Source organism: Prionailurus bengalensis, chromosome E3 (genome assembly GCF_016509475.1).
Source record: "Prionailurus bengalensis isolate Pbe53 chromosome E3, Fcat_Pben_1.1_paternal_pri, whole genome shotgun sequence".
NCBI classification, from domain to species: Eukaryota; Metazoa; Chordata; class Mammalia; order Carnivora; family Felidae; genus Prionailurus; species Prionailurus bengalensis.
In genome coordinates this window covers 39,562,868-39,575,170 of record NC_057357.1, presented here as the reverse complement: position 1 = coordinate 39,575,170, position 12,303 = coordinate 39,562,868, and the positions used below count along the sequence as shown (strand labels likewise).

At 52.7% G+C, this 12,303-nt stretch overlaps 1 protein-coding gene across 5 annotated transcripts in view; it reads left to right on the top strand.

Moving 5' to 3' along the window:
• PDPK1 (3-phosphoinositide dependent protein kinase 1) overlaps positions 1-12,303 on the top strand; it is an 82,393-nt gene that overhangs the window by 51,667 nt on the left and 18,423 nt on the right. For all 5 annotated transcript variants that reach the window (XM_043560871.1, XM_043560870.1, XM_043560867.1 and 2 more), the window contains exons 7-10: positions 5,270-5,345; positions 9,111-9,179; positions 9,390-9,486; positions 11,227-11,400. In XM_043560871.1, the coding sequence (XP_043416806.1) occupies positions 5,270-5,345; positions 9,111-9,179; positions 9,390-9,486; positions 11,227-11,400 (416 nt within the window). The remainder of the gene's footprint in view (positions 1-5,269; positions 5,346-9,110; positions 9,180-9,389; positions 9,487-11,226; positions 11,401-12,303) is intronic.

Genomic DNA, 12,303 nt, shown 5'->3' with positions numbered 1-12,303 from the left:
AGCTTTTCTCTTTTTTTTAGTAAATTTATTCCTAAGTATTTTATTTTGGAGTCTATCGTAAGTGGAATTGTTTTCTGAATTTTACTTTCACATTGTTCGTTGCAAGCGTGTAGAAATACATTTGCTTTTGTGCTCTCACCTTGCGTCCTGCAGCCTGGCTGGCTGGATCTGTTAGTTGTAACTGTTTTGTAGTGAATTCTCAGAACTTTCTACATAGAAGATCAGGCCGTCTGTGATTCGAGATACTTTTTACTTTTTCCCTTCCACTCCGGATGCCTTTTATCTCTTGTTGCCTGACGGGCCTGGCAGAACTTCCAGGACGATGTCAAATGGAATTGACCATCCTTGTCTTGTTCCTGATCTTCCGGGAGAAGCTTCAGTCTTTGACCATGACCATTGAGGCTGATGATAGACGCCTTGACCAGGTTCAGGAGGTTCCTTTCTCTTCTTACTTTGTGATGTATTTTTGTCATGAAGGAGTGTTGAATTTTTATTAGATGTTTTTTCTGAATCTACTGAGATATCATGTGGATTTTGTTCTTTACTCTAATGATATGTAATATATTGGTTGTTTTTTTTTTTTTTTTTTTTTTTTTTTTTAGTGTTTTTATTTATTTTGAGAGAGAGACAGAGTGTGAGTGGGAGAAGACAGAGAGAGAGGGAGACACAGAATCTGAAACAGGCTCCAGGCTCTGAGCTGTCAGCACAGAGCCCGATGAAGGGCTCGAACTTGTGAACTGCGAGATCATGACCTGAGCGGAGGTCAGACGCTCAACTGACTGGGCCCCCCATGCGCCCTTGAGTGAATTTTGTATGTTGATCCACCCTTGCATTCCTGGGATAAATGGCACTCGGTCGTGGTGCGTACTCCTGTTGATGTGTTGCTGTATTCAGTTTGCTCATCTTTTGTCCAAGAGGGAAGCCTCTTTTGGGGAGTGTGTGTGCTTGCTTCGCTTGGGGGCTTATGAGTAAGACACTGTAGTTCTTTACTCTCAGCTTTGCAGAGAGGGTGGGTGTCCTCTGACCTCAGGAACACTCTCTGGGGCTTGTCCTTCCTCACAGGCACTTCCGAGTCCGAGGTGGTGGCCAGAGTGTTTTCACGGCCTGGGATGCTGGTCACTTTGCTTGAATCACTTTCAGGGTGGAGACAGCAGCACAGCCCAAGACCCTCTTCTTTACCCTGACCCTGTGGCCCACTTTTAGTGGGTTAGTGGTGTGGAATAGGCAGCTTTCTGACTAACGGTGGGTTTCTGGGCCTGGTTTTCCAATAGGTGGAGCAGTTTGGCCTTCGGTTAATCTCTGAGCCTCTGGGGGAGGTAACCAGATTCTCTCTGCGCTTCTCATGCTCTCTTGGGGGCTCTTACCCTCGTGTCACACACGGAAGTCAGCTCTCGTGAAGCTGGGGAGGAGAAAGTGGCTGATTTTCACCAACCTTTCAGTGAAATTGAATGTTTCCTTTAATTACGAAGGTGGGCAACAGGTTGTCACAGAGTCTTGGTCTGTTGTGTGTGTTCCTCGCTGCTTCCGAGTTCCTGCGTTGTTAGACCTGATGGGCCTCATGACCTACCGCGCTGATACAGAGAGCCTGGCATCATTGTGGCATGCTTTCACTACCCCAGTATTTTGACACTTTGGTCATTTATAGTCCTATTTTATTGTATGCCTTTCAAACGTTTTTCTGAGGGCAGTCCTGTTCTTTTCCGTATGCCAGAGGCCTCCTTCATCTCAGGACTAGAGGAGAGCTCCTTTCCAAGGGGGTGATTTCACACGTCCCCAGGGACTTGGAGTCCCGCCTTCAAGAAGATGGGCACAGGCTCCTGGTAATAGGGAGCAGCAGGTGTCACGGGAGACCAGCAGACCCAGGCCCAGAGACTGTAAAACAGCAACACAGTCCTAATGACATCATGAGTCACTGTTTGAAGCCTAGCCATGGGCCGGGGTGGGGATGGTGTAGACCCTTTTAGACTTTATTTTGGGCATCATGTAGCTATTTAGAGGCACAAACGTCTCTAAACGTTCGGGGCTGGAACTCACAAACTGTTAAGGTCATGACCTGAGCCAAAATCAAGAGCGGAATGGACGCTTAAACGACTGAGCCACGCAGGTGCCCCACTATGTACTGTTTTGATAGCTGGATTTAATTTACTTAATTATGCATCACAGACATCTTTCCATACAAAAATACATTTCCAGAACTTTTCAATAGCAGCATTAACAAAAGACAAATGACAGAAGCCGCACATGACTCCTATGCAGGATGGGAGCACACGAGAAGCAGTGAGGTACCAGGCAGGGTTCCCAGGGCCATTGCGTTGCGTGTGGTCCTGCTGTCACTGCCGGATCCGTCCTGAGGCTCGGGTGCCAGGAGTGGAACTGCTGGGTCAGAGCGCAAGCCTGTGCTCTCTGGATTTTGATGCTTATTGGAAAACTGCTCCCCTGAAAATTACACCACCGGTAGCACGGTGAGTGTGTGTCTCCTCAAATCCTTGCCAACACTGTGTATTTCCTTTTGTGCCTTTGCTGATCTGATAGGCTTTTGTGTGTTCGTTTGCATTTCTTTGATTCATTGCATCATTGAATGGATTCATTTGGTTTTGGTTCTCAGTTTCTTTTTTTTCCTCATATGAATCACCTCATTGTTCTTGGCAGTATCTCTTGGGGTCCTGGCAGGATGCAAATGTGGCTGCAGAGTCTCTACAGGAAAACAACTTAATGAGGGGACCAGTTACAGAGAGCAGGGCCGAGGAAGCAACAGGGCTGGGTCTCCTCGATGGGACCGTGAGCCCCTCTGCTCCCCGGCTGGAGGTGGGGCAGGCGGGGGGGTCCAGGGCCCAGGGAAACCACTTTGGTGGATAAGGGTGAGGCAGGAGGACCAGCTTCAGGTAGGCTCTCACACTCTCCTCGCCTCCCTCTGGGGCTCCTGCTGGCTCCAGGGCTTCAGTACTCGGGAGGACGGGGGCCATATATGAGGATAAATGGGGAAGAGCCAGCACGTTGGCTTTGTCTGTCTTCCTCCTGGGCGTCTGCCCTTGGAGGCCTTTGGACCAACAGTCAGGAAGTCCCCCATGGCAAGCGCCTCCAGCTCTGAGGCAGCCCCAGGGATGGTGAGCAGGATATGATGGCCACCATGACCAATGGGCCTCTCAGTCCAGATGACCATATGCTGCATTGGTGTGGCCAGGGGCCCTGGTTTCTTTTTGCATTTTAATTCGGGTATTGTGTTGCTTACAGCCATATACCGTCAAGAATTTTGTAGACACGCCAAACATAGGTCTGGTGTGTTTTGTCCCAGGTAGCTGTAACCCCCAATCACTTCTGTGTCAGGACCAGGCTGAGGTGCCCAGTACAGAGCCTCGTGGTCAGTGCAGAAGAAGATGGTTGCTTCCCCTGGACCGAACATAGAGCAGAGTAGGCGATTTTGAGAAAGAAAGACGAAGGCACTTTCAGCTGATCTTCCTTCCCCAGCTCCCCCTCCTCCAGAATGTTCCAGAACCTAGCTGGCTGCTCCTGCTCTATCTATCTTGGTCTGTGTTTTTGGAGGATAGGAGGGTACGGTCCCAGTGAGGCTGTACAGAGGGCACTCAAGATCTGGGCTCTTTGGGGGCTGGAGGATGCCTGCTTTTTGGTGCTCTGTGGGTGCTTAGCTGCACCCCTGGCATCTGGCCATTAGGTGACAGTAGCCTCCCCTTCCCTCTCCTCTGTGGTGTCTGCCAGAAATGTCTCCAGACATTGCCAGACATCCCTTGGGGGCCCACATGTCCCCATGTGACAACCCCGAGTAGAGCACTTGGGGCCCTCATCAGTAAGCCCACCCAGCAGGACCCTGCACGGGGTGGTCACCGCTCTGTGTGTCACCTGGTTTCAGAAGGGGCCTGGCGGACTAGAGACCATTTGGTGGTAGGTGTGTTGGTGTGAGGTTTTACCTCTCAGGTTGGTTCAGGGAGTTGTGTCCTTAGGGACAAATACTTTCTGGTGTGGATCACTGAAGATACTGAGAAAAAGAACTGCTTGATCTGCAGAGGGGTCAGGCTAGGTCACACAGCTTATTTGTCCAGAACAAAATGGTGTTCGACTGTGGTGTTCTGTCTCTTGTCTGCTATGGGGTGCCGGGCTAGGAGACGGGGCCGTGCTGGAATGTGCTGCAGGGGAAAGGTGGTCTCCTCCCTGGGCCTGTCCGAGCAGCACCACGGCCTTGCCAGCAGCCGTCCAGTGCTGGGTACAGAGTGCCGTTGATGTGGGGCCAATGTGGGAGGTAGTGGCAAAGCAGGTGACGGCAGGTGAGGTGGGGCATCTCCAGGGAACCGTTGGAAGGGTTGCAGCATTGCATGTGCTCCTGAGGGAAGCGTTTTGCTCTCAAGACGGTGGGCACCTCTCGTGCGGGAATCCCGGTCCTGTGTCCGTTGGTCACGGGGAAAGGCCAAGTGGCCGCACGGTCTCCGATGTCAGAGGACACTCCGTGGGGGTGCCTCCGGAGCAATGTGGTGGCGCGGGCAGACTTGCGCCCTCGGCGCTGCTTGGTCAGGGCCGCTCAGCTGCTGATGAGCCCCCGAGGTCCTTGCGAGCCACTGGGGTGACACAGGTATTGGGACATCCTGTTTGGTGGTGAGCGGGTCTAGAGGCTCCTGCTGCCACTGAGCCTCTGAGTCTGTGGGCGAACCTGGTGATCCTTGTGTTGCACAGTCCTAGAGGCGGTACTGGCAGCAGTGGGGTATCGAGAAGCTTCCCTGGCTGGGACTCCCAGGTCTTATTCCACCTGCAACCCCTAGCTTTCCTGAGCTGTTGGTTAAGGAGGCCTGTGGCCTTCAGGGGACCGGTCCTTTCCCACGTGTACGTGTGTCCCATCTGTGCCTGCCGTGTGCCTGGGTCTGTTTGAGGCACCATTCGTGGACCAAACGGACAAGCCCTCTCTCTTCGAGACGCTGCCAGCTGACACCGCCGGGTCAGTGAGAGGTGCCCAGAGAACGTGCGCCACGGTGGTCTGGAGGGGCTGCCCTGGTGGCCAGGGCTGCTGTCATAGAGCAAGTGACCTTTGAGCCGGCCTTGGACGGAGAGTCCAAGAAGGGGGTTCGAGGGGAGGGCCCTGGACAAGTAGGCTCTTGGGACTGTTTAGTCTGATTCCACGTGACCAGGGGGCCAGTACTGGGACAGATCCCCACTTAGGCCCACGTGAACCACGACATCCTGATGGATGAACGTCCAGGGTGCAGCGTCGATGACAAATGCTTTGTGTCTCAGCGTGACCTTTTTCCCTTTTCCCTCCTCTCATCAGCCAGGGCCAACTCGTTTGTAGGAACAGCCCAGTATGTGTCTCCAGAGCTGCTCACAGAGAAATCGGCCTGTAAAAGGTAACCCGCTTTCATCTGATCCAGAATATTCTCTTTTCTCTACAGTGGCTATTAACGTATGTTTTTTCATATAAAGTTAATTAGTTAAGAGAGTGCCTTTTATGACCTTTGATAACCAATCTCTGTGCTGCTTTATTGTTAGACAATACACTTCCCGGGACCATTGTTGCTTTATGCTTTGATATTTGATCTTGTTCCTTCAGAAGCAACTATTCAGTGGGGGAAAGTGGGGCCGGGAGGTCCACATTCCTAGCTGTGTCCCTGAGCCTTGGGGTCCTTAGTGCTACCAATGGCCTTACTCTGCGGACCGTGGGAAGAGGCCCAGAAGGCATCGTGTGGGGGAGGCGGTTTCCTGGCCGGGGCACAGCCAGCGTGAGCCATCCCTCCCCAGTGCTCAGAACTGGGTCGGGCCCGGGCAGGGGCTTGAGTTTTGAGTATCAGAAGTGCACGAGTGAGGCTCTGCTCACAAGGAGCAGAGGTGCAGTGGGAGAGAGGGGGTGGGGTGCCCTTGGTCAGGAGCAGGGAGAAGCTGGGGGGCTCTCTTGGGTGGGCCTGAGGCGGCAGTGGCGTCCGGGGTCTCAGTTTGGAGAGCACTTCCAGATGATAGGTTGTGTGGCTGCAGCTTCTCCCTGGATCCTCACTGCGGCCACGCCGTCAGTGTCCCGTAATGGCCATGAGGGGCCCCTTTGCTAGAAAGACGGCACCGTCAGAGGCGGCAGAGGGGTGAGTGGTTCTGGGGGTGGCCCTGTGTTTCTGAGCGTGACCGCTTGTTAAGAACTCTTGAGGGGTGGAGCCCCAGGGCTCACATGCTGCCGGTGGGCATCTTAGCAGTCTTCCGGTTCTTTGTTTTCGTTTTAATTCAGTCAGCACATTCTGAGCTTTTACCCCATGTAGGCCAGAGCCTCTTAGCTGAGGCGGTTCTACCCCCTGGAGCGTGTTTGACCGTGTCTGGATGGTTCCGTGTCACAGCTTGGCAGGAGCGGGGAAGCAGTGCTAGTGGCGTCCGGTGGGTGGACACTCCCCAGCATCGTGCGGTGCGGTGATGGCCCCACAGCAAGAATGAGTCGGCCCCTGGTGTCCCCCGCGCAGAGGCTGAGAAACCCTCTGGGTGGTGGATGCTGGTGGCCAGGTTCTCAAAGCCGAGGTCGCTGCTGCCTGAGGACTAGCTTGTCCTCGATTTGGGGGACTTAGGATGAAGCAGCCCTTTAGTGCCGATGGGGGAAGGTGTCTGGGTTCTACCGGGAGAGATCAGGAAGACACCGTGGCCGCCTTCTGTGTGGAAACTGGAAGGACGGTGTCTGCCCACATTCGCTTCCTGCCATTTAAACTGTCTTCGGTGGGTGTCCCGGCCGCGGGGAGAGTGCTGTGAGGGAGACGTTGTTGAGCATCTTTTTATGCTTTTATTTATTTATTTTTTTCAACGTTTATTTATTTTTGGGACAGAGAGAGACAGAGCATGAACGGGGGAGGGGCAGAGAGAGAGGGAGACACAGAATCGGAAACAGGCTCCAGGCTCCGAGCCGTCAGCCCAGAGCCTTTTTATGCTTTTAAACGTTTAAGTCGTGTGGTATTTATTCATAAATAGTTAATAGTTTTCTGATTGTAAAAGGGACACCTTTGTATTGTGAAGAACTCTTAGAAAATGTGGAGAATAAAAGACCGGGAACACTCATAGTCTGCATCCTGCTCATGGACACCAGATAATGATCTGGCGCGTCCTTCCAGTTAGTTATTTCTGCCTGTCTTCTGTGTGTTCGTGTGACTTCTCTTCAACTGGAGTCCTGCTAAATGACCAGGTTTGAGCCCTGCTCCTTGAGATCATGGAGCAGACACCTCCCCACATCACTGAAATGGTCTGCGGACGTCTCACAGCCGTGTGCTTCTGGCACGTGCATCTGACGGAGCTCATTGAGCTCTTCCTCTGTTATTGGACTCAGATGTGCTTTTCATTGATTTGCACAATCTGGCATGTCTGCCAGGTGCGGCACATCCTGTGTCCTGGGAGGAAGGGTGCTCCTGCCCCTTGTCTGCCGGGGGACACCAGGGCTGCCCCACGTTCCTCTGTGGATTTCAGGAAGTGGAATGACTTGGTCTAACTTCGTATTTTAAGATCCTTGGTCCATATTGCTTTCCAGAAATTTTACCCTGCCTTCCCCCTTGAGTTTTTATTCTATTCAAAAACCACTTTAAATGGTAAGATAGCTGCTGGTGTTGAACACTCAGATGAATCACAGAGGCGAGGGGAGCCCAGGGGCCGGCTCTGTTGGGTGTCCTGCTTCCTGGAGATGACGGCTGGCCCGCAGCCCTGCATCTCGTCTCTGGCCGCTGCCCCCCCACTGGGCCGATGCTTTTCTGTTGCGTTTGTTTTGTGTGGATCCCCATTTGACCTAAACGGTAGAGAAAACCAAGTGTAAAATGTAGTTACTGGGTAGAATATAGATTCATTTTATAAATGTCCTTCATCCATATGTTGTGCCTCAGATTTCTGATTTGTTGTACTTTTTAACCCATGTCAAGTGCCCTCCTCCCGCCTTCTACATCCCCATCTTCTGAATGCCAGGCTACGGCCTCCCCAAGAAGCTGGCCGTATCCAGCAACCCATGAGCCCTCGTAGGTCTAGGACTGGACGACTGGATGGGGAGGCAGCTGGCAGTGCGGGGGGGGGGGGGCGGTATATTGCATCTGGATGCTTCTGAAGTGTTGAGCTGGGAATAGAATGCAGAACTTTCAGGGGAAATAAAATATGCAAAGTAGATCTCAGACACTGAGCAGAGAGCGTGAACGGGGTGGGAAACGGGCGGCAACATCACGGGCAAAGAGTGCACCTCCTTCAGGATCTGTCCCTGCCACCTGGCTCTGGAAACAACTTAGGGAATTTTAGAACTGTTTCTTTTTAATTTTTTTGTTTATTAAAAAAACGTCTTTAATGTTTACTTATTTTGAGAGAGAGGTAGAGCATGAGCTGGGGAAGGGCAGAGAGAGAGGGAAACACAGAATCCGAAGCAGGCTCCAGGCTCTGAGCTGTAGGCACAGAACCTGACGCGGGGCTCGAACTCATGAAATGTGAGATCGTGACCCGAGCTGAAGTCTGATGCTTAACCGACTGAGCTACCCAGGCGCCCCAGAACGGTTTCTTTTTCAGTGTGTAATCAGAGTGTTTTTAAAGGAGGGGCAGGGCTCTTCACAGCAAGGTCAGGAACGGAAACAGTTAAACGTTGCTTTGTGCACAACCTGTAGTTTGTCTCATTTGGCTCCTTGGCACACGTGAGCTTGCGTCTGTGTCCCGGAGGTAAACTCTAAGTGAGTTATGAGAGAATCTCAGTTTATTCCCAGTTGTACCAACCTGTGGTGACCGGGGCGCGAGCCACCTTCCCTCCCCCTGCATTAGAAGAAGGTGCTTTTCCGTCAGTATTTGTGTTTCCTGTGGTCAGGAATGGCCTCTCCTCCCTCCTCAGGACCACGTTGGCCCTGTGAGGAAGTAGGTAGCCCCCACCAGACGTGGTGGGTCTGTGGGGATGGCTGCATGGCCTGGTCCAGTAGTGCCTGCTGTGTGTGGGGTCCTCTGAGCCCGGGTACCCAGGGAGGCCCCCCCAAGAAGGGTTCCGAGCCCGGGTTCCCACCCTCACGCTGACCTGGTTTTAACGGAGAGAAGTAGATCAGAGACCGAAATAGGGTGGTATGAGCCGATAGGGCAGAAGTGAACTGTGCTTGTCACTGAAATTTTACAGATGTTCTTCTTCTGTGTTTTTCCCCCCTCCCTTAAAGTTCGGACCTTTGGGCTCTCGGATGTATAATATATCAGCTTGTGGCAGGACTGCCGCCTTTTCGAGCGGGGTAAGACCACTCACCGCCCCCTGAAACCATTGTAGCAGCTGACAGCGAGGTGGGAGGGGGCGGCCCTCAGGGCTGGGCCAGGGTAGAGGGGACTTCCGCGTGGTCCTTCAATGACCACAGTGTCTCTGTAGGGAGAGAGGGTGACTGCTGTCCCGGGAAAGGGGAGGTTTGTGTGCTCTGTGCAAAGTGATGGTTTTTCTTGTTTTACAGAAATGAATATCTTATATTTCAGAAGATCATTAAGCTGGAGTATGACTTTCCTGAAAAATTCTTCCCTAAGGCAAGAGACCTTGTGGAAAAACTTTTGGTAAATGTTTTGAATTTTCTTCTGGTAAGGTGATCTGATGGCCACATGCTGAGTCCTTCTGAACTTGTGGTCACAGGAGCTTTACTGCAGGCCCCTGTGTTTAACAAAAGGAGGTCTTGGGATTGATAATGATTATAGATAGATTTGTATCTTCTGTCTCATCTCTATAAGCCCTTTTTAAAAAAATTTTTTTTTTTCAACGTTTATTTATTTTTGGGACAGAGAGAGACAGAGCATGAACGGGAGAGGGGCAGAGAGAGAGGGAGACACAGAATCGGAAACAGGCTCCAGGCTCTGAGCCATCAGCCCAGAGCCCGACGCGGGGCTCGAACTCACGGACCGCGAGATCGTGACCTGGCTGAAGTCGGACGCTTAACCGACTGCGCCACCCAGGCGCCCCTCTATAAGCCCTTTTTAATTTGCAAATGGCTGATTCTTTAATAAGACAGGAGATGATTGTATCATTTTGCTTGTGCTCGTCAACGTACGTGGCACTTAAAATTACTCGTTGCTGGAGCAGCTGGGTGTATTCCAGCGGCATGTGGCTGCAAACGTTAGTGACATCTTTGGATGTCAACTTTAACATCTGCCACCTGAAGCTTTTAAAGATCACCTCAGGTACTATAGCAGAGGTAGGCAGATGTACCCGGGAAAAGGACGTGTGATTGTTCTAGAGCCTGCAGGGTTCCTGCCCTGGTGTGCATGGGCACTAGACCTTCCCTTCCCTTTCCTTGGCCTTGGGGAGCAGGGTCAGCGCATCTCTGCCTGCCCCTCCTGTGCCATCCGCGGCGGCGTGTTGTTGCTCTGTGGGTCCAGGGGCGTGAGGCCGGGTCTGGGAGGTGGCGGCTGTGGAGCCCTTGGAGATGAAGCATGGGCGGGAGAACACAGCATTCTGTTCCTGGTCTCTGATAGCTCACCGTCAAGACGGATTCTGGGTGTCTTTGTTACGAGAGCCAGTGTGTTCATTTGGCTCTTGTTGTGGGATTTTTAATTGTGTATTTTAAAGAACACTTGTTGGGGTGCCTGGGTGGCCCAGTCGGTTGAGCGGCCGACTTCGGCTCGGGTCATGATCTCGCGGTCCGTGAGTTCGAGCCCTGCGTCGGGCTCTGTGCTGACGGCTCAGAGCCTGGATCCTGTTTCAGATTCTGTGTCTCCCTCTCTCTGACCCTCCCCCGTTCATGCTTTGTCTCTCTCTGTCTCAAAAATAAATAAACGTTAAAAAAAAAAAAAAAAGAACACTTGTTTTTTTTTTTTTAATTTTTTATTTTTTTAACGTTTATTTTTGGGGGATAGAGACAGAGCAAGGGAGGGGCAGAGAGAGAGAGGGAGACGCAGAATCCGAAGCAGGCTCCAGGCTCTGAACTGTCCGCACAGAGCCGGACACGGGGCTTGAACCCACAAACTGTGAGATCATGACCTGAGCTGAAGTCGATGCTTAACCGACTGAACCACCCAGGCGCCCCAGGAACACTTGTTGTTATTCGTTAAGTTCTGATTTATTTTCACCTGTCCGGGGGGGGGAAGGCTAGAGGCTGGAGAGAGGAGAAGCCGCCCAGGGGGTGAGTCCGCCGTCCGCCCCCCCCCCCCCCCCCGGCGCTCTGTGGGGTGGTGGCGGGGCGGGGCGGGCCGTGGGGCCATTCTGTGGCCAGAGATGGGAATTGGGAAGAGTGTGCAGAAAGAATTTGTCGGTCAGGATTAGTCTTTGTTCCGGACACTGACTCGTTTTGACTTCTGTTTCAGGTTTTAGATGCCACGAAGAGATTAGGCTGCGAGGAAATGGGAGGGTACGGCCCTCTGCAGGCTCACCCCTTCTTCGAGTCCATCTCGTGGGAAAACCTGCAGCATCAGACGCCTCCTAAGCTCACCGCTTACCTGCCGGCCATGTCGGAAGATGACGAGGACTGCTACGGGAATGTAAGCCGGTGGCACGCACGCAGTGTCCGGGTGTGGGGTGTGTGTGTGTGTGTGTGTGTGTGTGTGTGTGTGTGTGTGTGTGTCCGTGTGTGTCTCTGTGTCTTTGTGTGTGTCTGTGTGTGTCCGTGTGTGTGTGTGTGGGGGGGGTGCTTCTGTGTCTGGTGTCGGGGAGTACGTGTGTGTCAGGAACAGCCCAGCTGAGGGGAATCGCACGTGCTGTGCTGTGTGCAGTTGTGCCGTGGGCCCTGGGAGTCCAGCCTGTGGGGTGCACGGCTGGAGGGGAAGCCAGCATTGATCTGTTGGTGGTTGAACACTTGGTGGCCAGGGTCAGAGTTTCTCCCCAGTGCTGGGGCCGAGGAGGCTCCCGCCTGCACATCTGCCGGAGGGTGAGGGCAGTCTCCTTTTCTTATTTCCTGTCGTTAATTTTCGCCCAGACGATTCACATCGGAGCCCGGTGTTGGGGCAGGGAGACGGTAGCAGTGGGAGCAATACCCTGCACACCGTCCCCCTTGGCTTGGGGGTTCTGAGTCTCCCGGTAGGCTTCTGTCTTCGGCTTTTGGCTGGTGTCTTTATAATCGGGTGTCTACAGACGTTCTGGAATACTTAACTTTCCGAGAGAAGCCCAGGATGCTCCTGCTTTGAACTTTTTGGAGACATGGCATTCGGGATGGACATGGGTCACTGTTGGCTTTTAGTGCCTGGGAGAAGCAGGGGTCTTAAGTATACTTTGTTCTTTGAGCTTCTCTTCTGGAGGGTGTGAAACACGGAAGTGGGCAGAGGAGTGCAGTGAGCCACAGGGCACCTGTCTCGCACCTTGGGTGACCAGCTCACCGACAGTCCTGTGCTCCCTCCTCACCCTTTACTGTGATCCTCGTATTTAAATAGGATTTCACGTGTTTCTGT